Here is a 26,909-nt window from a genome sequence, read left to right on the forward strand (position 1 = left end):
AAGTAGGTATACCTAAATCTCTCATCTATTACTTATATGATCTTCTAGCTTTGACCTACTTCCTTTGACTTCTTGATTGGACCGTAGAAAAAACTTTCTGGCAAAGAAAGGCTGTGTATTCACTGACCATCATGCCTTCCAGTAGTTCTGGTACTTCTCTTAAGCTGCTGTTATATTTCTCACTTCAACATATACCTATAACTGCGTTTATTCTCATGATCAGTATAATAAACTCACATGGAGTATATAGTCTTAGTATATCAAGTTAAATTTTATTATTTTCTGATTTTTATACATTGTCTAAAAACATTTTAAAAATGACTTATTTATATTTTTAGTAGAAATAAATAATATTCAGTTCAGTTCAGTTAAGTTGCTCAGCCGTATCCGACTCTTTGTGACCCCATGAACCGCAGCACACCAGGCCTCCCTGTCCATCACCAACTCCCTGAGTCTACCCAAACCCACGTCCATCGAGTTGATGATGCCATCCAACTATCTCATCCTCTGTTGTCTCCTTCTCCTCCTGCCCTCAATCTTTCCCAGCATCAGGGTCTTTTCAAATGAGTTGGCTCTTTGCATCAGGTGGCCAAAGGATTGGAGTTTCAGTTTCAACATCAGTCCTTCCAATGAACACCCAGGACTGATCTCCTTTAGGATGGACTGATTGGATCTCCTTGCAGTCCAAGGGACTCTCAAGAGTCTTCTCCAACACCACAGTTCAAAAGCATCAATTGTTCAGCGCTCAGCTTTCTTTATAGTCCAACTCTCACATCCATACATGACCACTGGAAAAACCATAGCCTTGACTAGATGGACCTTTGTTGGCAAAGTAATGTCTCTGCTTTTTAATATGCTATCTAGGTTGGTCATAACTTTCCTTCCAAGGGGTAAGCGTCTTTTCATTTCATGGCTGCAGTCACCATCTGCAGTGATTTTGGAGCCCAGAAAAATAAATTCAGCCACTATTTCCACTGTTTCCCATCTATCTGCCATGAAGTGATGAGACTGGATGCCATGATCTTAGTTTTCTGAATGTTGAGCTTTAAGCCAACTTTTTCGCTCTCCTCTTTCACTTTCATCAAGAGGCTCTTTAGTTCTTCTTCATTTTTTGCCACGAGGGTGATGTCGTCTGCATATCTGAGGTTATTGATATTTCTCCCAGCAATCTTGTTTCCAATTTGTGCTTCATCCAGCCCAGCGTTTCTCATGATGTACTCTGCATATAAGTTAAATAAGCAGGGTGACAATACACAGCCTTGATGTACTCCTTTTCCTATTTGGAACCAGTCTGTTGTTCCATGTCCAGTTCGAACTGTTGCTTCCTGACCTGCATACAGGTTTCTCAAGAGGCAGGTCAGGTGGTCTGGTATTCCCATATATAAAATAGTGTTTTTACTGTCTAATGAAAACTGAAATAGATATTTCCATTTCAACATCTATTGCTTTAATTTTAAGAAAGCAAAATAAGCAACTCCAATACATAATTTGCATAGTGGCTATATGCTTGCTTCTTTACTGATTTCTCATTTATTACTACAAAGAGAAATATTAAATTATTTTAAAAATCATATTAGAATATAATCTTTTTTTTTGTTTAAATGTGGTTAAAACAGAGCTAAAAATTATCTCTTCAAACTAGCATTTCTGATTTGAAGAATCTCTGAATGACAAATTTCCGTTTGCCATTGCTTCTATATAATTTCACCACGGCTGAACTGGATATGTACATTACCTGAAAGATTAAATGCAAAATTCACTGATGCTCTTGAAAAATGACAAGAAAATTATTCTACTCTTTGGTGCTTATTGGTGGAAAACAGAATAACAATTAATTGGATTTTCATATACTATCCTGAGACTTACTGTTCCATCAAATGGCTCAGATATGAAGGAAAGTTTATTTAAGGAAATAGAAATATTTCTCTACAGCACTATTCAGTATGGTTCTTTTTTTAAATTTCCTCATACAAAAACAGAAACTGAAAATGACTGACTTGCCTGTGTGTTACTCATAACTTAGTAAGTCACATTTTGGTAGTTATTAAAGGACATAAATGTATTGACAGACATTCTCAGTTGAGTCAAGCCTATTAACCATTACCATTAAGATTTTAAAATATTAACTTTTTTCCTGCTCTTAAATATACTTTGTTTTCTAGGATAGGTTCAACTTTGCACCAAAATTGAGAGTAATGTACCGAGTTCTTAAATACCTCTTATCTTGATATACGCATAGGCTCCTCCACTATAATCATGCAGAGTGGTACATTTGTTACCATAAATGAACCTACTTTGAGACATCATTTTTTACCCAGAGTTCATAGTTTGTATTAAGTGTTACTCTTGGTTTTGCACATTCTATCGGTTTTGATGAATATATAACGACATGTATCCATCAATTATGGTATCATGCAAAATTGTTCCAGTGCCCTAAAATCCTCTGTCCTCTGCCTGCCTTTTCACCCCTGTCTCTCTGCTAATCCCTGACAACCACTGATGTTTGTTACTGTGTTCATAGTTTTGCCTTTTCTGTAGTGTCATATAGATGGAATCATACAGTAAGTAGTCTTTTCAGATTGGCTTATCTCGCTTGGCAATGTACCTTTAAAATTCCTCTATATATTTTCATGTTCCTTTATGTCTTTTCATGTTCATTTCTTTGTACTATTGAATGATATTCCATTGCCTGGATGTTCCATGTTATATCCTTACACCAAATGAAATGAATAACATTTTTGTCTCTATTTTTCTTAGTGAAAAGCTACACTTCTATTTTATAGTTGATGGTATACAATATAGTCATTCAGATGCAGTGTGCAGTAATAAGTGGCCCTACAGGTTTAGAATGTTTCATTTTAATAACGTAGCTTAATTTTTTTTATTTAACCTCAATGCAGAAAAGGAAGTCTCTAAGACACAATAAAATGCATGTTAAAAATGGAATTTTGTAAACTTAATAGGTTATAAATTTCTTTAAAAAATGATAATATCATTCATATATTTGTTCACATTTTGCATTTATTGTCTTATAAATTTAGAAAATTCAAAAATACGTGTATTTAAGAAATTTATAATAAATAGGCTAAACTGTCTGGAATTTCAATTAACAATTTGTAAAACATCAATTGTAGTTTAATGGTGATGTTCCTGCTCTTTAGTTGCTAAGTCCTGTCCAACTACTTGCTACCCCAAGAACTATTTACTCTGTCAGGCTCCTCTGTCCATAGGATCTCCCAGCCAAGAATACTAGAGTAAGTTGCCATTTCCTTCTACAGGAAATCTTCCCAACACAGGGATCAAATCTCTGTCTACTTCTTGGCAAGTGGATTATTTACCTCTGAGTCACCTGGGAAGCCTAGTTTAATCTTACACAAGTGTAATTCAATTTTGTAATATAGCCTTTAAGAAAAAAAGGTATTTTCTGTTTGTGTAAAGAAAATTTAACTTCCTTGTTTTAAATATAAGGAATAGTCTTTTAATATTAAAAGAAACAATGAAATTGGACATTTAATGAGTGAACCAAGGACCTAAAATTTAAACTATTCACTTTTTTTAACACTGGTCAATATCTGTTTTGATCATATTCATGTCACTCTAAGAAGCTTCCCTTTCTACTAACCAAAAAAGCTTCCCTGTCTCATGTAAAATAACAAAATTAATTCCATGAAAGTAAATGGAACATATACCGTAAGATTTAAACTGAATATGAAGAAATTATAGAGTGAGTGTGGTAAGAATAAACTTTAAATGTAGCAGTTTGAGTAATTACCATATAGAAAAATGTTTTATATCACTATCCATTTTTTGGACAGGATTTTGTGGCAGGTGGTCTCCTTCCAACATAATTAGCAATTTGAAATGTCAGTGTAGATAAGAGCATAGATATTCTGCTATGCAAATGCTTTAGATATTTCACAATTTTCCATGATTTATATTTGCACCAGGTTTGCAACAATTATAAAATATTCATTACTAAGTTTTCAGTTATTTGAAATCTTTATCAGAAAAATGCTGTTATCTACAATTTCTTTTAGCCAAGTTTTTTTTTCAAAATTAATGCAATTATTTTATTCTTTAATTTCCTTTCTTAAATTAAAACATGTTACCTTAACTCATACTAAAATTTGACAAATTTCCATCAGCATTCTCCTAGAAGAAGAATAATTTTTATATTTTAGATTATTCACTTTTTGTATGGAATTGTTTTAAATTTTAAAAAGATAGACGTTAAAACCTTAAGGGAGATTGGATAGATATTTAAAAAAAATAGTCAAAATTATGAGTCACTTGAAATATCATTCTAATTAAAAGTATATAGAATAAGTGTACAGGCAAACTGTGTACCATCTGAGCCATGAGGGAAGCCCACACTAATTATAATTGATGGTTATATATGTATATAAATATATATACATAAAAATTACAAAATATAGTATATTTTATCTTATACAGTGTCTACTTTTTAAAGTTTTTTTTGATGTAGACCATTTTTAAAGTCTTTATTGAATTTGTTACAATATTGCTTCTGTTTTATTTATTTATTTTTTGGCCATGAGGCATGTGAGATCTTAGCTTCCTGTACCTTCTTCATTGGAAGATGAAGTCATAACCACTGGACCACAAGGGAGGTCCCTACAGATAATGTCGGGAAGTCCCTACATTATCTAACGTGAATTAAATCACTAATCACAATATGAGAATGACTATTTTCTAGCTTCTTCAATCCAAACATCAGGCAGGGATTGACATGTATATATGCACTATGGAAAAAAGCATGGAATCAGAGAGAGGGAAGGCTGGATGGACATTTTTAGCACTGTAGCCCAGGCCTCTACTTGCTCCCTCCCAACCATTGCAACAGGCTGTATTTCCTTGTCTATGTGTCTCTAGCCTCTCCCTACCATCTTTTAAGAAAAGATTAGTTAGGTTTTGTGGTTGGTGGTGTTTATTTTGTTTTGGTTGATTTATTTATTCATTTGTCTATTCAATTGAAAGGTTCATTCTTTTTAACCTCATCACTTACCACTTAATCAGCATTTTCCACCAGTTACCCCCAATATCAAATCCCTGATATCCATAAATATCTGCTAAATTCAGGTTATACTGTATATTTTCATATATCTCCTTCTTTGCTTATATCATGTTCTGACTTAAATGGTCTCATCATCACACAGAAAACTTCTTATTCTTCAGTGTCATCTCAGAAGTTATCTTTTCTATCATGCCTTCCTTGACCACTAACCATCAGCTTACGTGATTCTTCCACCTATTTTCTCAGATCACACTATGTTACCCCACTAGAAAAGCCTTCTCACTCACCCCTATCAATATATTAATAACTCCCAGTGAAGAGAGTCTTTGTCTTTTTCTTATTTTATTCTCAGAGCAGCTTGATAGAATTGTTTAATAACATTATGATAATCATATATCATATGATTATCACATAGGATGATCATATGTCTTTGACTAATTTATCCCTAGGCTAAAAGATTACTTTTATGATATAAAGAACTAGAAAATATTTTGAAAAGATACATCATTCACCATCCTACTTTGTAAATATACATATATAATATAAAAATAGATATTTACATATATGTAAATAAGCATATATACTTTAAGAAAAGAGTGTGGGGTTTTACAAATATTAATTAATTTGCATAGTAAAGTATGTTTATAATTTCCTTTCATTACTAAACCAATTATCCTCAATTAACTGCTTTTTCTTGCCTCAAATCAGTTACTTAGTTTAAAAAAAACTCTTGATTTATCAGTGCTACCTCTTGATCCCATCTTCTTCCAAATCTCTCCTGTTAGTAGGGAGGAGGGACTTGAAAGGAAATTGTGGATTAGCATTGCATTTATACACTGAAAAAATCATTATACATGTAATATTATTTTGACAGAAAAATCAAAACGACTAGAAAATAGACAGTATTAAGGAATTGTAAAATACAATTTTCACCTCCCAAATATCAGGGTTGTATGAAAAGAAATTTTCTAGTAAGTAATAAGCTGTCTACATCATTATTGCTTAACTGATTCCACACAGGAAAGACAAGACTACCTTTTTAAGATGTACTAAAAATAGCCTGAAGACTTAAAACGTATATGAGGACTTCCCTGGTGACTCAGGCAGTAAAGTGTCTGCCTGCAATGCAGGAGACCAGGGTTCGATCCCTGGGTTGGGAAGATCCCCTAGAGAAGGCAAAGGCAACCCACTCTAGTACTCTTGCCTGGAAAATCCCATGGACAGAGGAGCCTGGTAGGCTACAGTCAATGGGATCGCAAAGAATTGGACACAACTGAGCGACTTCACTTTCCTTTTCCTTCTAAAACATATATAAACAATAGCACAGGGATTTATTGATATGTTTGAGTAATGTTGAAAGATTATTGGTGAATTTTGCTTATATCTTTTAAAATCTGAAAATTTTCAATTTCTAAATTAATGAGGAATACTACAAAGGGTATTATCAAAGAACCAGGAAGCTAGAAAATCACATACAATATAAACTTCCACATAACTGCTGATCTCCAACATGACTTTTATAATATGTTCCTAGATATATAAAGAGCTCCAATGAACTCAATATGTGTTCCTTTAAACACAGCTAATTACCCCTGTGTGGTCCTAAAAACTAAAAATCCCTTAGACAAGTCCCAAAACACTTATAAATTGGTGTAATTACATACAAGTATGTACTTTTTTCAAGTTTCTAACAGTTTTTTTTTAATATATATTTTTAAAGATTTTACCCTTTTAAAATTCCAATATTCTTTGCCTGAAATGCAATCCTTTATAAAAGACTCTGCAGTTTTATCTTCACTGATGACAATAGTCTCTTCACAGCCAGCACAGATTTACTAGCATTATGTACATTTTTTCTCTAAATCGTTTCCTGAAACACATGTGAGATAGAACACTGTACCCACACAGTTTTTGTACAGCTTAGTTCAATAAGCAATTAAATATCTGAATAAAGTGAACGTTTAACAGCACTCCATGGACATGAGTTTGAGTAAGCTCCAGGAGTTGGTGATGGACAGGGAAGCCTGGCGTGCTGCAGTCCATGGGGTGGCAAAGAGACTGACATGACTGAGTGACTGGGCTGAATTGAACTGAACTGAAAAAGTTGCTAATAAGCACATTTTGTCAGAAAGCTGAATGATGTAATTGCTTTATCTCATAAATACTATTAACAAGAATTGTCCAAAAAAGAACTCATATTATAGAGTAAATGATTAGAACACAAAGAAAGTATAGTCATAATTTAAAACGAAGACTTTGATCCACTTCATATTAAAATAAACTTTTAAGAGTTTTAATCTTATTGTTTTATTTAATTGGAGATTTACATGTCTAAAATATTGTGCAAAATAACCTTAACTATAAAAATAACAATAAATGTAATTCAAAACCTCAAAACTTAAAAACAAACTCAAAACTAATGGTGAGCTAAAGTAGACAAAAATGAAGAAGAGAATACCTATATATATATATATATATATACACACATATATATGTGTATACATTATATATATATATACATGTATATACGTGTATATATACATGTATATACCTGCATATATATATAATGTGTGTATATATATATATGTATATATATATATATATATATATATATATATATAAAATCCTATGTTCATGGGATTTCTCATGTAAGAATACTGTAATGGCTTGCCACTTCCTCCTCCAGGAGATCTTCCTGACTCAGCTATTGAACCCATGTCTCTTGCATCTCTGGCATTGGTAGGCTGATTCTTTACCACTATGCCACCTGGGGAATATGCTTATATATATAAAATATATATATATATTTGTCCACAAACTGAGCATAGTTCAGTGTTATCTGTCAGAGACAATAAGAGCGTTATCAATAATTATCTTTATTTTTTTTTAATTTTGACATCAAACTTTCAAAGATTGGGGAAGATTTTAATTTGACATATAGAAGTAAGGCAATGACCAAAAAGATGCATTTACTATACAAATAATGAAAAAATTAAAAAATGATGTTAAACTAAAAAACTTCTTAAGTTTTAGTCACAGTAAAATGCACATCTAAAACTGGAAAAATGAAAATACACCAAAACCTTAGGCCTAATGAATAGTGTTTAGCAAAAATAGTAAAAAATACAGGTAAAATATAAATATTTATTTGCAATTATTTTATGCATCATAGTTCATGTATGCTAGCAATATTAAAGTATTTATACTTGCAAAAATCTAGGAATATTTGGGGAAAAAGAAGAGAAATCCTAATTTTTTAAAAGAAGATATTATAAACAAATGATGAATAATAAGTTTGCTGTAAACAAACTGGTCATTTGTGTTAGTCACTCAGTCATATCCAACTCTTTGTGACCCCATGGACTGTAGCACACCAGGCTCCACTCTCCATGGGATTTCCCAGGCAAGAATACTGGAGTGGGTTGCCATTTCCTTCTCCAGGTGATCTTCCTGACCCAGGGTTCAAACCTGGGTCTCGTGCATTGCAGGCACATTATTTACCATCTGAGCCACCAGGTTCATAAAGTAATATTTTTATGGTGTTTTGGAATTCCCAAAGTACCTTCATATATGTTTATCAAAGAATATTTTAGCTAGGATACATGAGAATTATTATCCACATTTCACTAATAATTAAACAGAATAAAAGTATAATGGAGATATTTCCATTTGTAGTGTGTTGGCCACAAAATGGATGAACAATACCATAGGGAAGATGAAAATAATTTCCATCAGTGTTTATTTTCTCTCATTTTAATTTCTTATATTTTTATGTTTTGCAATTGTACATTGCATTTTTCTCAAAAGGTGAATATGTTATAAAGTTATTTTAAAAGAAAAGCACATGTCATAGGAGGAGATATTCAGTTTTTCTCTGGTCATATGTGTGTGTTTATATGTGTGTATATGTTAGTCACTCAGTCATGTCTGAGTCTTTGCAACCCCGTGGACTATATAGCCTGCCAGCCTCCTATGTCCATGCAATTCTCCAGGCAAAAATACTGGAGTGGGTTGCCATTCCCTTCTCCACGGGATCTTCGCAACCAGGGATTGAACCCAGGTCTCCAGAATTGCAGGCAGTTTCTTCACCAACTGAGCCACCAGGGAAGCTCTCTGATTGTACAGGGAAGCACTGAAAAAAGTGGCTTGGATTGGAGAGAGAGTATAAATTCGAATCGAAGTAGCTCTTGAGTTTGAATTTTTAAAGCAGTTTGGATTAATAGAAAATGATATGTTTAATCACCCTTGCTGTTATAGTTTGCAATGATTTTCTCTTTCTTCTTATTTAATACAATTAAAGAGACGTTGATCAGGCATTAGAAACCTCAGAATTTCATGTCCATTGGGTGGGTGATGCCATCCAAACATCTCATTGCCTGTCGTCCCCTTCTCCTCCCACCTTCAATCTTTCCAGCATGAGGGTCTTTTCAAATGAGTCAGTTCTTCACATCAGGTGACAAAAGCATTGGCATTTCAGCTTCAACATTAGTCCTTTCAATGAATATTCAGGACTGGCTCCCGTTAGGAAGACCTGCTTGGATCTCCTTGCAGTCCAAGGGACTCTCAAGAGTCTTTTCCAACACCACAGTTCAAAAGCATCAATTCTTCAGCACTCAGCTTTCTTTGTAGTCCAACTCTCACATCCATACATGACTACTAGAAAAACCATAGCCTTGACTCAGTTCAGTTCAGTCGTTCAGTTGTGTCCGACTCTTTGCGACCCCATGAATAGTAGCACAACAGGCCTCCTTGTCCATCACCAACTCTCGGAGTTTACCCAAACCCATGTCCATCGAGTTAGTGACGCCATCCAACCATCTCATCCTCTGCCATCCCCTTCTCCTGACACCAATCCTACCCAGCATTAGGGTCTTTTCCAATGAGTCAACTCTTCGCATGAGGTGGCCAAAGTATTGGAGTTTCAGTTTCAACATCAGTCCTTCCAATGAACACCCAGGACTGATCTCCTTTAGGATGGACTGGTTGGATCTCTGTGCAGTCCAAGGGACTCTCAAGAGTCTTCTCCAACACCACAGTTCAAAGGCATCAATTTTTCAGTGCTCAGCTTTCTTCATCATTCAACTCTCACATCCATACATGACCACTGGAAAAATCATAGCCTTGGCTAGACGGACCTTTGTTGGCAAAGTAATGTCTCTGCTTTTAAATATGCTATCTAGGTTGGTCATAACCTTCCTTCCAAGGAGTAAGCGTCTTTTAATGTCATGGCTGCAATCACCATCAGCAGCGATTTTGGAGACCCCAAAAATAAAGTCTGACACTGTTTCCACTGTCTCCCCATCTATTTCCCATGAAGTGATGGGACCAGATGCCATGATCTTAGTTTTCTGAATGTTGAGCTTTAAGCCAACTTTTTCACTCTCCTCTTTCACTTTCATCAAGAGGCTCTGTAGTTCTTCTTCACTTTCTGCCATAAGGGTGGTGTCATCTTCATATCTAAGGTTATTGATATTTCTCCTGGCAATCTTGATTCCAGCTTGTGCTTCTTCCAGCCCAGTGTTTCTCATGATGTACTCTGCATATAAATTAAATAAGCAGGGTGACAACATACAGCCTTGTTGGACTCCTTTTCCTATTTGGAACCAATCTGTTGTTCCATGTCCAGTTCTAACTGTTGCTTCCTGACCTGCATAAGGTTTCTCAAGAGACAGATCAGATGGTCTGTCCCATCACTTTCAGAATTTTCCACATTTTATTGTGATCCACACAGTCAAAGGCTTTGGTGTATTCAATAAAGCAGAAATAGATGTTTTTCTGGAACTCTCTTGCTTTTTCGATGATCCAGCGGATGTTGGCAATTTGATCTCTGGTTCCTCTGCCTTTTCTAAAACCAGCTTGAACATCTGGAAGTTCACGGTTCACGTATTGCTGAAGCCTGGCTTGGAGAATTTTTAGCATTACTTTACTAGCGTGTGAGATGAGTGCAATTGTGTGGTTGTTTGAGCATTCTTTGGCATTGCCTTTCTTTGGGATTGGAATGAAAACTGACCTTTTCCAGTCCTGTGGCCACTGCTAAGTTTTCCCGATTTGCTGGCATATCGAGTGCTGAATCATCTTTCAGAATTTGAAATAGCTCAACTGGAATTCCATCACCTCCACTAGCTTTGTTTGTAGTGATGCTTTCTAAGGCCCACTTGACTGCACATTCCAGGATGTCTGTCTCTAGGTGAGTGATCACACCGTCATGGTTATCTGGGTCTTGAAGATCTTTTTTGTACAGTTCTTCTGTGTATTCTTGCCACCTCTTCTTAATATCTTCTGCTTCTATTAGGTCCATACCATTTCTGTCCTTTATCGAGCCCATCTTCTTTGCATGAAATGTTCCCTTGGTTTCTCTAATTTTCTTGAAGAGGTCTCTAGTCTTTCCCAATCTGTTGTTTTCCTCTATTTCTTTGCACTGATCACTGAGGAAGGCTTTCTTATCTCTCCTTGCTCTTCTTTGGAACTCTGCATTCAGATGGGAATATCTTTCCTTTTCTCCTTTGGTTTTCACTTCTCTTCTCTTCCCAGCTATCTGTAAGTCCTTCTCAGACAACCATTTTACTTTTTGCATTTCTTTTCCATGACATACCTTTGTTGGCAAAGTAATGTCTCTGCTTTTTAATATGCTGTCTAGGTACGTCATAACTTTCCTTCCAAGGAGTAAGTTTCTTTTAATTTCATGGCTGCAGTCACCATCTTCAGTGATTTTGGAGCCCCCCAAAATAAAGTCTGCCACTGTTTCCACTGTTTCCCCATCTATTTGCCATTAAGTGATGCAACCGGATGCCATGATCTTGGTTTTCTGAATGTTGAGCTTTAAGCCAACATTTTCACTCTCCTCTTTCACTTTCAAGAGGCTCCTTAGCTCTTCTTTGCTTTCTGCCATAAGGGTGATGTCATCTGCATATCTAAGTTTATTGCTATTTCTCCCAGCAACCTTGATTCCAGCTTGTGCTTCATCCAGCCCAGCATTTCTCATGATGCCCCATCCCCGCGGCTGTCCACAACTGGCCCATACCTCCACTGGAGACGCTCAAACACAGTTCTGTCCCAGTCTGCATGGGGTCCCCAGGTCCCGGTGTGCACAAGGGCTGCCTGAACCCTCTCAGTGTCTATGGCAGGAATGGGGTCCGACTCTAAATGTGAATTCGCCCCTCCAAACAGGCGTATCAAATGTGAATTCCAACTGAATGTATCAATTGTATGGCAAAAACAAGCACAGCATTGTAAAACAATTTCCTCCAGTTAAAAAATGAAACATTAAATGGAATGGATCCACCTGTTCAAGGATTAACAACATTCACTATAACTACAGGAAACCCATGGTTATGACGTAGAAGAGAAATGTGGTATGTGGAGAAATGGAGAGTGGGACATTGTTCTTAGACTGTAATATCAATCGTTTCAAAAGTTCACCCTTTTAATAGTGATTTTTATAACATGCTTGAATAAAAGTCTTCATTGTTTTTTCTACTTGTGATGATACCTGCAGAAGTGATTTGAAAGTCATGTTGTTTCAAATATGTAAAAGTAGATAATTGGAATCATTTTTCTAAAAACCTAAAGTACATAATAGTGGTTTTTCTATGAATATGCCCAATTCCTCAGTGAGTAACTGAGAGAAAACTATCAAATCTAAAGACAAATCATACCTAATTTAAGTTCTGTTTAGCAGGTCAGGTATTCCCCATAGGAAATAGTCTTGTAAATGCAACTTTTCTCTACCCAACTCCTCAGGGTTGAAAATATTTTCTTTCTTGAGTGGATTATGTCAAGAAATGCAAATACTGCAGCTTCATCTATACTGGGCAATATTGTGATTATACTTCTTTTTCAATATCACCACTGCTTATAAAAATTTATCAAAATTTTTAAATCTTTTAAAAATACTTTTTTTTTGTCTATTTACACAGTCTAGACCCTAATCTTTTTTCTATACTTTGGCTCTTTTTACTGTATTTTCCTATTCTTTGTTGATTTTGGAGGGTCCTAATAAAATATCACAGAACACTAAATAATCAATTTAAGATAATTTCCAAGTATATGAATGATGAGTGATTTTGAAAGCAACTATCTAAATAACAGAGCAAGAAACTATGTGAAATTTAAGTTGACTTTTTAATTAGTGCAGTAGGTGTGCTTTTTATTATGTTTTTTATTTTTAACTGTAGGATAATTGCTTTACAATGCTGTGTTGTTTCTGCCATTTGACAATGTGAAGCAGCCAGACGTATACGTATATCCCCTCTCTCTGGAGCCTCCCTCCCACCCACTCCTATCTCACCCCTCTAGGTTGTCACAGAGCACCAGGGTCTTCTCCCAGTGCTATACCACAACTTCCCACCATCTATCTATTTTACACATGGCGATGTATATATTTCAGTGTTACTCTCTCCATTCTTCCCACTCTCTTCATCCCCTGATGTGTCCACAAGTCCATTCCCTACATCTGTGACTCTATTCCTGCCCTGAAAATAGGTTCATCAGCACCATTTTTCTACACTCCATATATATGTTAGCATGAAATATTTGCTTTTTTCTTTCTCACTTACTTCACTCTGTGTAACAGGCTCTAGGTTCATCCACCTCACTTCAACAGACTCACATTTGTTCCTTTTATGATTGAGTAATATTCCATAATACATATATATATATGTATCACAACTTCTTCATTCATTCCTCTGTCAATGGACATCTAGATTGCTTCCATGTCTGAGTTACTGTCAATAGTGCTGCAATGAGTATTGGGGGGCATATGTTTTTTTGAATTATGGTTTTCTCAGGTTATATGCCTGGTAATGGAATTGCTGGGTCATATGGTAGTTTTATATTTAGTTTTTAAAGGAGCCTCCATACTGTTCTCCATAGTGGCTTTATCAATTTACATTTCCACCTACAGTGCAAGCATTGTTGTTGTTTAGTGGCTAAGTCGTGTCCAACTCTGCAACTCCATGGACTGTAGCATGCCAGGCTCCTCTGTCCATTGGGATTTCCCAGACAAGAATACTGGAGTAGGTTGCCATTTCCTTCTCCAGGGGCTTTTCCTGTCTCAGGCATCTAACCTGTGGCTCCTGCATTGGTAGGCAGATTCTTTACCACTAAGCCATGAAGGAAGCCCCTTTCTCCCCATGTCTCCAGCATTTTTTTTTTTTAATAGATGTTTCTATTATGACCATTCTCACTCCTTATTGTAATTTTGTTTTACATTTCTCTATTAATGAACAATGTTGCACATCTTTTCATGTTTGTTGACCATCTGTTTGTCTTCTTTGGAGAAATGTCAGTCTAGATCTTCCACGTATTTTTTGACTGGGTTTTTTTGTTTTCCTGATAGTGAGATGCTTGTTTATTTTGGAGATTAATCCTTTGTCAGTTGCTTCTTTTGCCATTATTTTCTTTCATTCTGAGAGTTATCTTTTCATCTTGTTTATAGTTTCCTTTGCTGTGCAAAAGCTTTTAAATTTAATTAGGTCCCATTTGTTTATTTTGTTTTTATTCCCATTACTCTAGGAGGTGGGTCAAAGAGAATCTTGCTGTGAATTATGTCAATGAGTGTTCTGCTTATGTTTTCATCTAATAGATTTTCTTTTAAAATATGTATTAGCCCGGAGTGTACCTTTTATAATGCATGAAGATTACTCTAGGTCCTTCTTAATCTAAAAATCTTACCTTTTGTTCCTTTGTTATGTTTTAGGGAATCCAATGAATGAAATTAAATTTGGGAAACTTACACTTCATAAATAAAACTGGACTTCAATCAATGTATGTTAAGCCTAAAGACTTATGTTAATTTTCATCTAATTTAGTATATATCAGGAAACCCCTCTAATGCTGGATTAATTTTGAAACACTCAGTGAAGGTTTGTGAACCCCAAATGAATTAATAGTTCTTTAAAAAAAATAATTAAAATATATAGACACAAAAACCTACCGATAATCCAGATGTCTGATTTTAAATTAGCGGAGTTGCCGACCAACACAGCTTGTTTTCTTTGTTTGTTTGTTTCCTTTTTTTTTCTTCTGGCCACACAGCATGGGATGCAGGATCTTAGCTCCCAAGCCAGGGATGGAACCTCCCTCCCACAATGGAAGTTCAGAGCCTTAACCACTGGACTACTAGGAAAGTCCCCCAAGACAGTTTAGAAGGAGCTCAAATGCAGAAAGCAGCCTGCTCCTTCTCTTTCCACCTAGGATGAAACATATGTGTGTAGAGATTTATACCTAGGTTTTCCATAAATCATTTGATATATGAAAATTTGTTGCACTAGGCAAGATGAAGGAAGAACATGTAAACAGGAGACAAATAGACCTACCTGTATTGTAGAAGAGGCTAGTATCTGATCAAGGTCATGAACACTAAAAGCTTTTCTTGTAATCTTTTATACACTTAACTACATTTAGCAATGTGTGTGTGTGCTCAGCTGCACAGTCATATTTGTCTTTTTGCAGTCCCATGGACTGTAGCCCACCAGGCTCCTCTGTCCATAGATTTTCCAGGCAAAAATACTGAAGTGGATTGCCATTTCCTACCTCAGTGCTAGATACCTTAACACTATCACTTATGAAAAAAATTACCACTATTCTGGGAGCAACAACCAAATCTCCATTTAGGACCATTTAAATTTAAATTAATCTCCATGTAAATTTTTTAAAAGTTTTTTTCTCTATATTTTTTATCACAAATTTCTACATCTAAAAGTAATTCTCAACCTATAGAGAGTTAAATAAAAAACTGAACTACTTAATCAAAAAGCAATGCTACTGTTATAAATAAAATGTACTTTTTAAAAAAATTAGCATCAAACAATATTTCATGGAAAATTATTTAAGTATTTTTAGCAGTAAGCTAATTTCAACAGAAATATGAAAAAATCTTTTCCTTACTTTAGTGTTTTGATTTTATATTTGAAAGACTATTAAATTGCAATTACATAAGCTCTTGGGCTACATATTGGTTTAGTTAGCCAGTTTTTAACTTTCACAGTATGGGAGGTGCATCTTGGAGGGATATTGTAAAAACTCACTTAGATTGATTCTCATATTGGCTTTCAATAATAAAATATGTACGTACAAATAGATGTTTGAATTTTTGACACCTAAATTTTTTATCTTTTATTAATTCTGACATGAAATCCCTTTTAAAAGAGAAATACAAAATAACACCAAAAAAAGAAGCTGAAAACAAGAATTCAAGAAAAATACAGAAAAGTGAGAGATAATTATTTGCATTATCGTACCTCTTTTAAATAATTGTTTTTCTACTAGTAGCATAGAAAAAATGGAAATTGACATTTTTATGCAAGCAAATTATACATTTTAGTTTATTTGCTGATTTTATTACTATCTTTTGACTATTTGATGCTGAGTATCCAATACAAAATGTTGACTTAAACACAGGTATAAAAAACCATAAAACTGAGAAGTTCCCTGTTGGCCTAGTCATTAGGATTTGGTGCTTTCATGACCATGGCCTGGGTTCAATATCTGGTTCAGGAACTAGGATCCCAGAAGCCATGCAGTGTGATATGTGTGTGTATATATATATATATACACATATATATATACATATGTATATACATATATATATATACACTATATATACATATATATACACACTAAGTTGCTTCAGTTGTGTCTGACTCTTTGAGACCCTATGGACTGTCACCTGCCAGGCTCCTCTGTCCATGGATTCCCCAGGCAAGAATACTGCCTGACACAGATACTAAGCAATAGCTCTTTTAAATTATTATGCAGATTATCAAATAAAATGAGCAATTTATGCAAAATAAAAAAAAAAAAATAAAAAAGAATACTGGAGTGGGTTGCCATGCCTTCAGGCTAAATAAATAGTCTTCAGTTCTACAGCTCTAATATTAAGGGTTATCTTGTAATGTGGAGACCTGAAAATATTTTTGTTTTTGTAATGGAGTTAAATAAAAATTAAGTCATAAAGCACATATGTAAGTATTCTGGGAAGCTAAAAAGAAAAGATGGCTTTAAAATCCTTTAAATGATTTCCATGCTTAGTTTCAATGTATTCAAATGTATTAAAACCATAATTTACTTATAAAGATATTTTTTGTGTTGCTAAGGACAAAAATTATTCCTAGTCCCCAAATCCTAGTGATGCAATGCTATATACGGTAATGACTTTGTGAGAAGTCCAGACAAATAGGTGAAATTTTACAATAGATTAAGTTGGTAGCAAAAGAAAAAAGGAAAATATTAGAAAATTTAGCTTTCATAATTATTATAGCTTAACTTCATGGAATATGAGAAAATATAAACATTTAAATATATTGTTAAGCTAAAAAACCTTTCACAAAAGAATGTAGTTAAGTATTTATTACAGAAACCTATTTGATATCCATGCCTGTTCTTTGCAATGACAAAACATATATTTAGTTTTTCTTAGAAAGTAACTTTAGGTAGTCATCCAACTTTGTAATCATTAGTTAAAAAGGTATAACTTTGTTTCTCTAGAATAAAAAGTAACAGCTCTTAAGGTCAATATTCCCTCACCATAAGATGCTTTACAAATACAATGTTTTTAAGAACTTTTTCGCACTTGAGAATGAAGCAGATCAATATACTGGTTTAATACTAAAAAGGTCACAAATAAAATATTCATAATTTAAAAGCTAACTAGCTAAAACTAAGTCATTTCAAACAGTGACTGTATTCTCAGAAGAATAATCAATGCTTAACAAGAGATTCTGAAGATTGCTGATGAAGAAATATATTTATTGAACCAATTTAATTTCAAATGGTCTTTTTTTTTCACCAAAACTGCATTTCCATAGAATTTTGTAATAATAATGATGATACTTGTTAAATTTTTACCTTGTGATTTAAATACATTATTATATTCACAAGTCTTTCCAAAAACCTCATGACTTAGTTTGTGAAGATTGTTTTCCTAATTGTCCCCATTTCAATAAAGAGGCATCTCAGCCTTAGAGAAAAGTTAACTGATTCAACAAAGGATATGGAGGAGTAAGTGATGGAAGCAGGATTTTCTGATGCCAGATTCAGTGCCTTTTAGAGCAAAGCAAAAGTCTTCACATTTTAAAAATGGTAAATGTGGATTTATGTCATTGACCAGATACATCATCATTGAGCTGTGGAATTCATTGCCTAAAACTCTGACTAGGTATGCATGTGAGAGGAATCTAAATGAAGTAGGAAAGAAGTGATTGAAGTTCAAGTGTCATTTGAGTCAATATATCCACAGGGGCTAACAATCAGATCTTTATTTTTCCAATATCTTGTCTGCGCTTTGGTGGTTGAATCTTGTGAGGCAAATCCAAAGTGATTACAAATTAACACTGAAAAACATATTTTTTGCTTTACATAAAATCAAAGATATCTCATAAATCAATTGTCTTTATTATAGTGTAACAGTAGATTCAGGTGAGGATCATTTATATTTGAAAAGGAATAATGGAAGAAAAAGTATCATTGTTTAAAGTGCTGAAACAAATCTTAATTTTCTTACATTATTTTTCTAGCATGAGGCACTAGGTTTTTTAATAGTGCATACAGATACATCTTTGAAAATTTTAAAATAATATTTGGAATCTCATTGTCCATTGTATATTGAAACTACATGAAAAAATACCAAGTTCCCATCTGAAAAATATTTTGTTTCTCTAGTCTTTCCTTAAATTGGGTTCATGTGATAAGAGAATAGTTCTGTCAAAGCTAATAATTTCTCTGAATTCACACTAGGCAATTTTTCTACACTAAAACCATCTAAATAGCATGGTAAACTTTGATAGGGGAAGGAGATTCTGAAAATTGCATGATTTTTTTTTTTCCTCCAACACTGTTTCTATTGCCTGTTTCTAATGATGGGAAATAAAATAATTGTAATCAAAATGACACTTTTTAAGGGCATGTGAGTTCCAGCTTTGTTGATTCTGTGCTTAAAGAATTCTTATTTGCAACATCACAGGATGCTATATAGGAATATCTGTGTTCTAGCACAGGTGAACCATGAGGTTGCCTGGGTAAGTGCCAGGCACCATTTCACAGAAGGATTTTTATTACTCTACCTTCAAGCTCTGGGACTGTTAAGAAATATATTGTTGTTGTTTAGTTACTAAGTCATGTATCACCTCATTAACTGTAATCCTCTAGGCTCCTTTGTCCATGGAATTTCCCAGGAAAGAGTACTGGAGGAGATCCTCCTCCAGGGGATCTCCCCAACCCAGGGATCAAACCTGTGTCTCCTGAATTGGCAGGCAGATTCTATAATATACCACTGAGCCACAAGGGAAGCCTGTTAAGGAATATAAATAATATGCATTTCCTGAAAAAAAAAATTAGACATGAAATTCAGAAAAATAAACTAGTATTCAGACAGGTGTGATGTATTCAAGATTGGCCTGTTAGTGGAAAGTTCAACATAAGAACTCTTGTATCAGTTCCTTTAGATCACAATTTCTTCAATCATGGTTAAAACATATTAGACATAACTTTAAAACTATGACTTAGAAAATCTTTATTTTACATATATATTTTTTTCAGAATTAGTTTTCGCAAAACCCATATTTGCTTCTATATCTGTCACTTATATTGCACACCACTCACAGATTGAGCATGCTATTATGATGCTGAGTGGTAAATGTATTTTGTCATTTAAAATGATAATTACACGTTTATGTTATGTAGGCAAATTTTAACATTATCATGGTCATTTTGAACAATTTTATACAATTGTCTTATGATTCTCTTTTTTACCTCTAGATAATGCAATATCTCCAGCTTAATCTTCTGTCTTTCCATTGTGCTCTCTTTCTTATCTGCATTGTTATAGTTGAGGAGATGCCCCTCATATTCAACTACAGGCATATAACATTTGATTCACTTTTGCTGCATTATCCACTCTTGCCGTTTCTACTCTGTTAGTCAGTCTATTCCACCCTATTCTCTATCACCTCTTTCATGAATCCTTTGTGTATGACTTGTGGAATTTCCTCCAACCACATGTCATGAAAAAGTGGCTCCCATCTTTCCCTACCTTTTCATGATATGACTTCAGTCAGTCAGTTCAGTCGCTCAGTCACGTTCAACTCTTTGTGACCCCGTGGACTGCAGCATGCCTGGCTTCCCTGTCCATCACCAACTCCCGGAGCTTATTCAAACTCATGTCCATCGAGTCCATCATGGATATGACTTCAGAAAGGTCACAACTCTGTTAAAGTTTGCCTCTGGTCTAATGTGATTTGTTAAACTATTAACCGGAGAAATACAAGTAAATCATTTATTCTAAAATGATGCAGAGCAAGAATAGTGATGCAGATGTACAGAATGAACTTGTCGACACAGAGGGAAGGAGGAGAGGGTAGAACAAATTGAGAGAGTAGTGTTGACATATACATACTACTGTGTGTAAAATATTAGTACATAGCTAGTGGGAAGTTGCTGTAGCACAGGGAGCTTAGCTCTGTGTTCTGTGATGACATAGAGGGGTGGGACAGGGTGGTGGGAGGGAGGCTCAAGGACAGGATGTATGTACACATATGACTGATTCACATTGTTGTACAGCAGAAACTAACACATTGAAAAGTAGTTTGATTCTGATAAAAATGATGATTTTTAAAATATTTCTAGGCAGATATTTTAAAGTGTGTCCTCTGTCAAAGCAAAGTGCTATAGCATCATTTCAAGACTAAGTCTTAAAACTCAAATTATTCCAAATAGAACATCTATTTAACACATCTCTTACAGGAGTTTTGATTATATTTTTTCTTTGAACAAAGTAATGATCTAAAAACGACTCTGACTTTCTTGTAGAGTACAATTGGTGTTATAATAAAATATTAATTATGTTCCCCAAAGGCAATCAAGAAGTATAGTATAAACCAAAGTTACTTAGAGTGTTTTTTCTGAAGAAAATTTGTAAGAGATATTTCAAATTCTAACATGTCAGTTGCTTAAAACATTGTTTGAAAACCAGACAATAGCTCATGAAATTGAAGTGTGCTAGTAAAGATATTTTTTCCTGTCTCTTAAGTTGAATATTTCTCAGATAAGATGATTCTTTTTTAAAATAACTGTATAATCTTTTCAAACTTGGAGATTAATAAAATTATTTTCTTTTATTTTTAAGACACACTTTTTAATGGTCTTGGGCTTGGAGCAGTCATTGGTCTGGGAGTTGCTGCACTCTTGCTCATCCTGGTGGTAACAGACGTCAGCTGCTTCTTTATTCGACAGTGTGGGTTATTGATGTGCATTACCAGGAGAATGTGTGGAAAGAAAAGTGGTTCCAGTGGTAAAAGTAAAGAACTCGAAGAAGGAAAAGCTGCATACCTGTGAGTATCAGATATCTGCATCACAATAATGAAAGACTTTTTATATCACTACATGGAGTTCAAAATTTACATTTTCTTTATGCAAAACTTAGAGTGATATGCAAAAAAATCTTCCATATTAGCATCAACTTCAAAAGTTCTCTCATGTTCCTACCCAGGCAAACCCACACTACTCCAGGTAACTCCCCCTCTCTGAGGCAACTATTATTCTGATTATTTTCATCATAGATCATTTTTAGCTCTTATAAAACTTGATACGAATAGTTTCCTACATTGTGTATGTTTTTGTGTCTGGCTTCTTTCATTCAACATAATGTTTTAGAATTCACTCATGGTGTTCTGTCTGTCAGTGATTCATTTCACTTTATTGTTGAGTCATTGCTATTCATTCTTAATTCATATATTTAGGCGTTTTATAGTTTCATGCATTATTTCTTAGGCTTAAGGATAGAGGAGAATTCATTTTTGCATGGCTGCATTGTTTGTTTTGCTTTTAATCTCCAAACCCATTTCAAGCTTACTATGTATGTCATCTATGACCATTTCTTACCAATATTATGTGAGGAACATTTTCACTTTAAGAGATAATAAATTGAATAGTATACATTTTCAGTTAAAAAATTAGTTTAAATATCCCAAAGTGTCACCTGCTTAGTTGTTGGACACAGCAGATAGCAAAGAACAAAATGAAATTAGACTATTTTAATGCTTGAAAGAATAATGAACATATGACATGGTAAATACAGTAGTATCAACTGCTATTCACTATCTCTTGCTATCCTCATAGAAACATATACTTTCTCATAACTTGTTGAACTTTTAAATTGCCTGATTAACTAAAGAAATGCATCACCAAATTAAGCTTTAGTTCCTTGTTCACATATAGAGAAAGCAACATACTATATAACATACTTATACATATATCATATACAGATGATACATATATATATGCACACATGACTCAAAACTGAATCTTGTATATCTTTATTCTTGCTCTACTATTAACTGAATGGAATAAGTATTAGGTAACAAGCACAACCTAGGGATACAACCTAGGGATAAAGTGTGAACAAACAAACAAGAACTTTATTCACATGGAATTCACATTTTAATGCAATGATACAGATACTAAATGCTAAGAATGAAAATGTCTGATAGTGATAAGCACTAAAAAAAAAAAAAGAAAAACAGAATGGTAAACTGTTAGTAGAATTTCAGTTACTAAAGACCTCTAGAGGGAAGTGAAAGTAAGCTGAAGAGTGAATGATCAAGAGTCACAAATATAATGATCAAGGGGAAGAACATTCTAAACAGGTGTAACAAAAAATACAGAGGCTCTTAAGGCAGAAATGAGCTGACTATGTAAAGCCCCAAGTAGATCTGAGTGGAATAAGACAGGGAGAGAAACTGGTACCAACATTAGTTAGGAGAATTATCTGAGTACAAAAGGATTAAATCTTGTTGAGTTAAATATTTTTTTTTAAATAGGAAGTGACTTAAAGTTTTTTTTTTCTTTTTTTCTTTTTTTAAATTTTTGTTGTTATTTTAAGAATATCTTCTACAATTGAACAGCATATCTTAAACATTGGTATAAAATGATGACCTACTGAATTATTTTTGATGTTTCAGAATTACTTTGAAGAATGTATTACTGGAAGTTTGGTAGATGTAAAGGAAAGATTTAAAGTCAGGGAGACTAGATAGGAGAATCTTGAAACACTTCACATGGAAAGAGATGGTCTTCTGTACCAAGACAGTAGTACTATAAACATATGAAAGAATATACCATCCAGGTATAGATGAGGTAGAGTCAACCACTGGGAACTAATTTGACTTTGAGGTGACAGCAAGAGAGAAATCAAAAAGAACCTTCCTGTTTTGTCTTAATTACCTAGAAGGATGTTGGTGACCATGTGCAAAACAACCAGGTGTATCCAAGCTCTGTCGTTTGCTTTTGTTTGACTTTATTAATTGGTAATTTATCCACCAACACTTTTGTTTGTAATTCCTGCTGAGATTAATTAACCTTAAAGTCTTGGAAAGATGAAAACACATGGTTCATTTCATGCTTGTAGTCCATCATAGCTTTTAAAACCATGATTTCCCCTGCCTTAGAAAAAAGTTCTCAACTTTTTCAAAAAGTCATTGTTTCAACTAAAAATTATATATAAAATCTCAATGAGAGATAGAATATAATTAATTTGATTTATTGAATATATACTATTTTCTAAACATGATCTCAATCATTCTTAGACTAGTCCTTTGATGTGATCAGAAGTTATAAGACTGAATATATTCATTACAAAACACATTAACTACACACTTAGAGCATCTTTATTTGAAGAATATTATATTACAGAAAAAATGAGAAAGTTGTGGTATACAAAATGGCATTTGTGTAAAGTCCTAGAATATTCCATTATTTGGCTTTTATTATAAATTAGCATTTATCTTGAATTCTCATAGTTTATCTTATAAAGTGGCTAATGATTACTATTTTCTCAAACTACATGTATACTCTCATTTACCCAAGCATTGATTTGCAATAGCAAATACTATTGAACACCTAGATAACCAGGCACTTTGGCACTAGTGGTAAAGAACGCTCTTGCCAATAGAAGAGATGTAAGAGACACAAATTCGATCCCTGGGTCAGGAAGATCCCTTGCAGAAGGTCATGGCAACCCACTCTAGTATTCTTGCTTGGAGAATCCCATGGACAGAGGAGCCTGGCGGGCTACCGTACATAGGGTGACAAAGAGGCAGACACAACTGAAGCAACTTAGCACAAGCACATCTAAGTTTCAGAGACACAAATGTGAGGAAAAACAAACTAGTCCCTGCTATTAGCTTGTTACTCTGATGGGAAACACATCTTGGTTAAAAAAAAATCAAATGGATAAATAAATAAGAAAATTTGTGTAAATGTTAATTTTTTAGAAGAAAATTTACCTAATCAGATTTATCTAAGCAAGTTGTAAAAGAACTAAAATATAAAAAATAATAGCAAGTGACTACTCAATGTGTGTATATGTGTGTGTATTCTAGTGCATGTGTATGCTCAGTCGTGTCTGACTCTGTAACCCCATGGACTAGTGCCAGCCAGGGTCCTCTGTCCATGGAATTTTCCAGGCAAGAATACTGGAGTGGGTTACCATTTCCTTCTCCAGGGGATCTTCCTGACCCAGGGATCGAACGTGTGTCTCTTGTGTCTCCTGCATTGGCAGGTGGATTCTTTACCAGCTGCACCTGGGAAGCCCCCATGTGTGTGTAATTTGCTTTTCAACATGCATGGAGAGGAATACCCAACTCCAGCCCCCTTTGCTACCACATGAGAGATGGGAAATATACCCAGCTGCTGCTGCTGCTGCTGCTAAGTCACTTCAGTCGTGTCCGACTCTGTGCGACCCAATAGACGGCAGCCCACCAGGCTCCGCCGTCCCTGGGATTCTCCAGGCAAGAATACTGGAGTGGGTTGCCATTTCCTTCTCCAGTACATGAAAGGGTAAAGTGAAAGTGAAGTCGCTCAGTCGTGTCCGACTCTTAGCGACCCCATGGACTGTAGCCTACTAGGCTCCTCTGTCCATGGAATTTTCCAGGCAAGAGTACTGGAGTGGGGTGCCATTGCCTTCTCCATACCCAGCTACCTCATGTCATAAATTTTATGTATCAAAATATTTTCATTTTTTCCCAAAAGAAAGTGAATGATCAAATTTAAAATTTGAACTATTTTGTGGAATATTTAACACAGTTTTGATGAAGAAAAGAATTCTAGACAAAATGGAATTTCTTCTTTCCATTTTTTCTGAGCAATATTTGGCTACATAAATTTCAATGGAAAAAATATTCTTGGTAAGTATTCCATTCTGGCCACATTGGATTTATTTAAAGTGTGATGAGATTTTGTGGAGATTTTTAGCTATGTTCCATAATGCATCCCTTCTTACATTTTATAGGCAAGAGTTTGTTTTTTTTCTTTATTTTTCTAGGAAAGATGGATCAAAAGAACCGATAGTGGAGATGAGAACAGAGGATGAAAGAATTACTAATCATGAAGATGGGAGCCCAGTAAATGAACCAAATGAAACCACACCACTAACAGAACCTGAGTATGTAGCTTGAAATCCTTAATTATTTTTGGATAAATATTTGTAAACTATCACATTATCATTATTTATAGCATGTATTGACAAATAGCATTTTAAAATGATTTTTCTTCTTCAATGAAAGTACATGTGAATATCAAAATTGAGACATTTCACATTAACATTTTGTATCAGTGTAGGAGAAAATCTCATGTTCAAATATATATTCATAATTTTATGCAAAAAATATCAGAATAATGGAAGCATGTTTCAAATTTGGACTTTGCTGCACTAATCTTACTGTTTAAGAAAGTGATACTTTTAAAATGTGATTGATTTTACTGAAATAAAAATGTGACAGGAAATTAGTTATTGCTTTGACTATGAATACACAATTGCAGAATAGAAATAAGTAGTGTGAAATAAAGCAAGTCTATTTTTTAATGTATATTTGTCAAGAAGAAGAAATGCTGTTAAATAATCTACTATTTCAATGATGCTTAGTCTCCATTCAAAGTTATGTTATTTACTTAATTCTGCATCCATCAGAACTTGTTTAAAACTACAATTAGTACTTCAGCTAAACCCACAAAAGTGGACATGTGCATAGATGATGTTTATGAATATGAAGGTTAAAATGTTTAGAAACAAATTGGTAACAGCCATATTCAATTGAATATATTCCCCTTGTCGTGGTGAAGGGGCTTGCCTAACTCAATGAAGCTATGAGCCACGCCATGAAGGGCCAACCAAGACAGACCAGTCATAGTGAAGAGTTCTGACAAAATGTGATGCACTGGAGGAGGCAATGGCAAACTGCTCCAGTATCCTAGCATGGGAACCCCATGAACTGTATAAAAGGCAAAAAGGTCTGACACTGAAAGATAAACCCCCCAGATCGTAAGGTGTCCAATATGCTACTGGAGAAGACTGGAGGACAGCTACTAATAGCTCCAGAAAGAATGAAGCAGCGGGACCAGTTGTGGATATGTCTGGTGATGAAATAAAATCCGATGCTGCAAAGAACAGTATTGCATATGAACCTGAAATGATAGGTCCATGAATCAGGGTAAATTGGTCATGGTCAAGCAGGACAGGGAAAAAGTAAACATCAACATCTCAGGAATCAGTGAACTAAAAGGGACAGGAATGGGTGAATTTAATTCAGATGGCCATTACATCTACTCCTGTGGGCGAGAATCCAAAGGAAGAAATGGAGTAGCCCTTATAATAAAAAAAAGAGAAAAAAATACAGTTCTTGGGTGTAACCTCAAAAATGACAGCATGGCCTCAGTTTGCTCCCAAGGCAAACCATTCAACATCACAGTAATCCAAGTTTATGCCCCAACCACTGATGCCAAAAAGCTGAAGTTGATCAGTTCTATGAAGACCTAGGAGACTTCCTAGAACTAACACCAAAAAAAGATGTCCTATTCATCATAGGGGATCAGAAGGCAAAAGTAG

General features: G+C 34.6%; 1 protein-coding gene across 1 annotated transcript in view; it reads left to right on the top strand.

The window, feature by feature from the left end:
- Positions 1 to 26,909, top strand: part of NCAM2 (neural cell adhesion molecule 2) — a 522,399-nt gene that overhangs the window by 491,352 nt on the left and 4,138 nt on the right. The window contains exons 16-17 of the mRNA XM_081573614.1: positions 21,156 to 21,360; positions 25,350 to 25,469. Coding sequence (XP_081429740.1) covers positions 21,156 to 21,360; positions 25,350 to 25,469 — 325 coding nt within the window. The remainder of the gene's footprint in view (positions 1 to 21,155; positions 21,361 to 25,349; positions 25,470 to 26,909) is intronic.

Source organism: Giraffa tippelskirchi, chromosome 2, assembly GCF_054371585.1.
Source record: "Giraffa tippelskirchi isolate mGirTip1 chromosome 2, T2T-mGirTip1v1.2.pri, whole genome shotgun sequence".
Classification (NCBI taxonomy): Eukaryota; Metazoa; Chordata; class Mammalia; order Artiodactyla; family Giraffidae; genus Giraffa; species Giraffa tippelskirchi.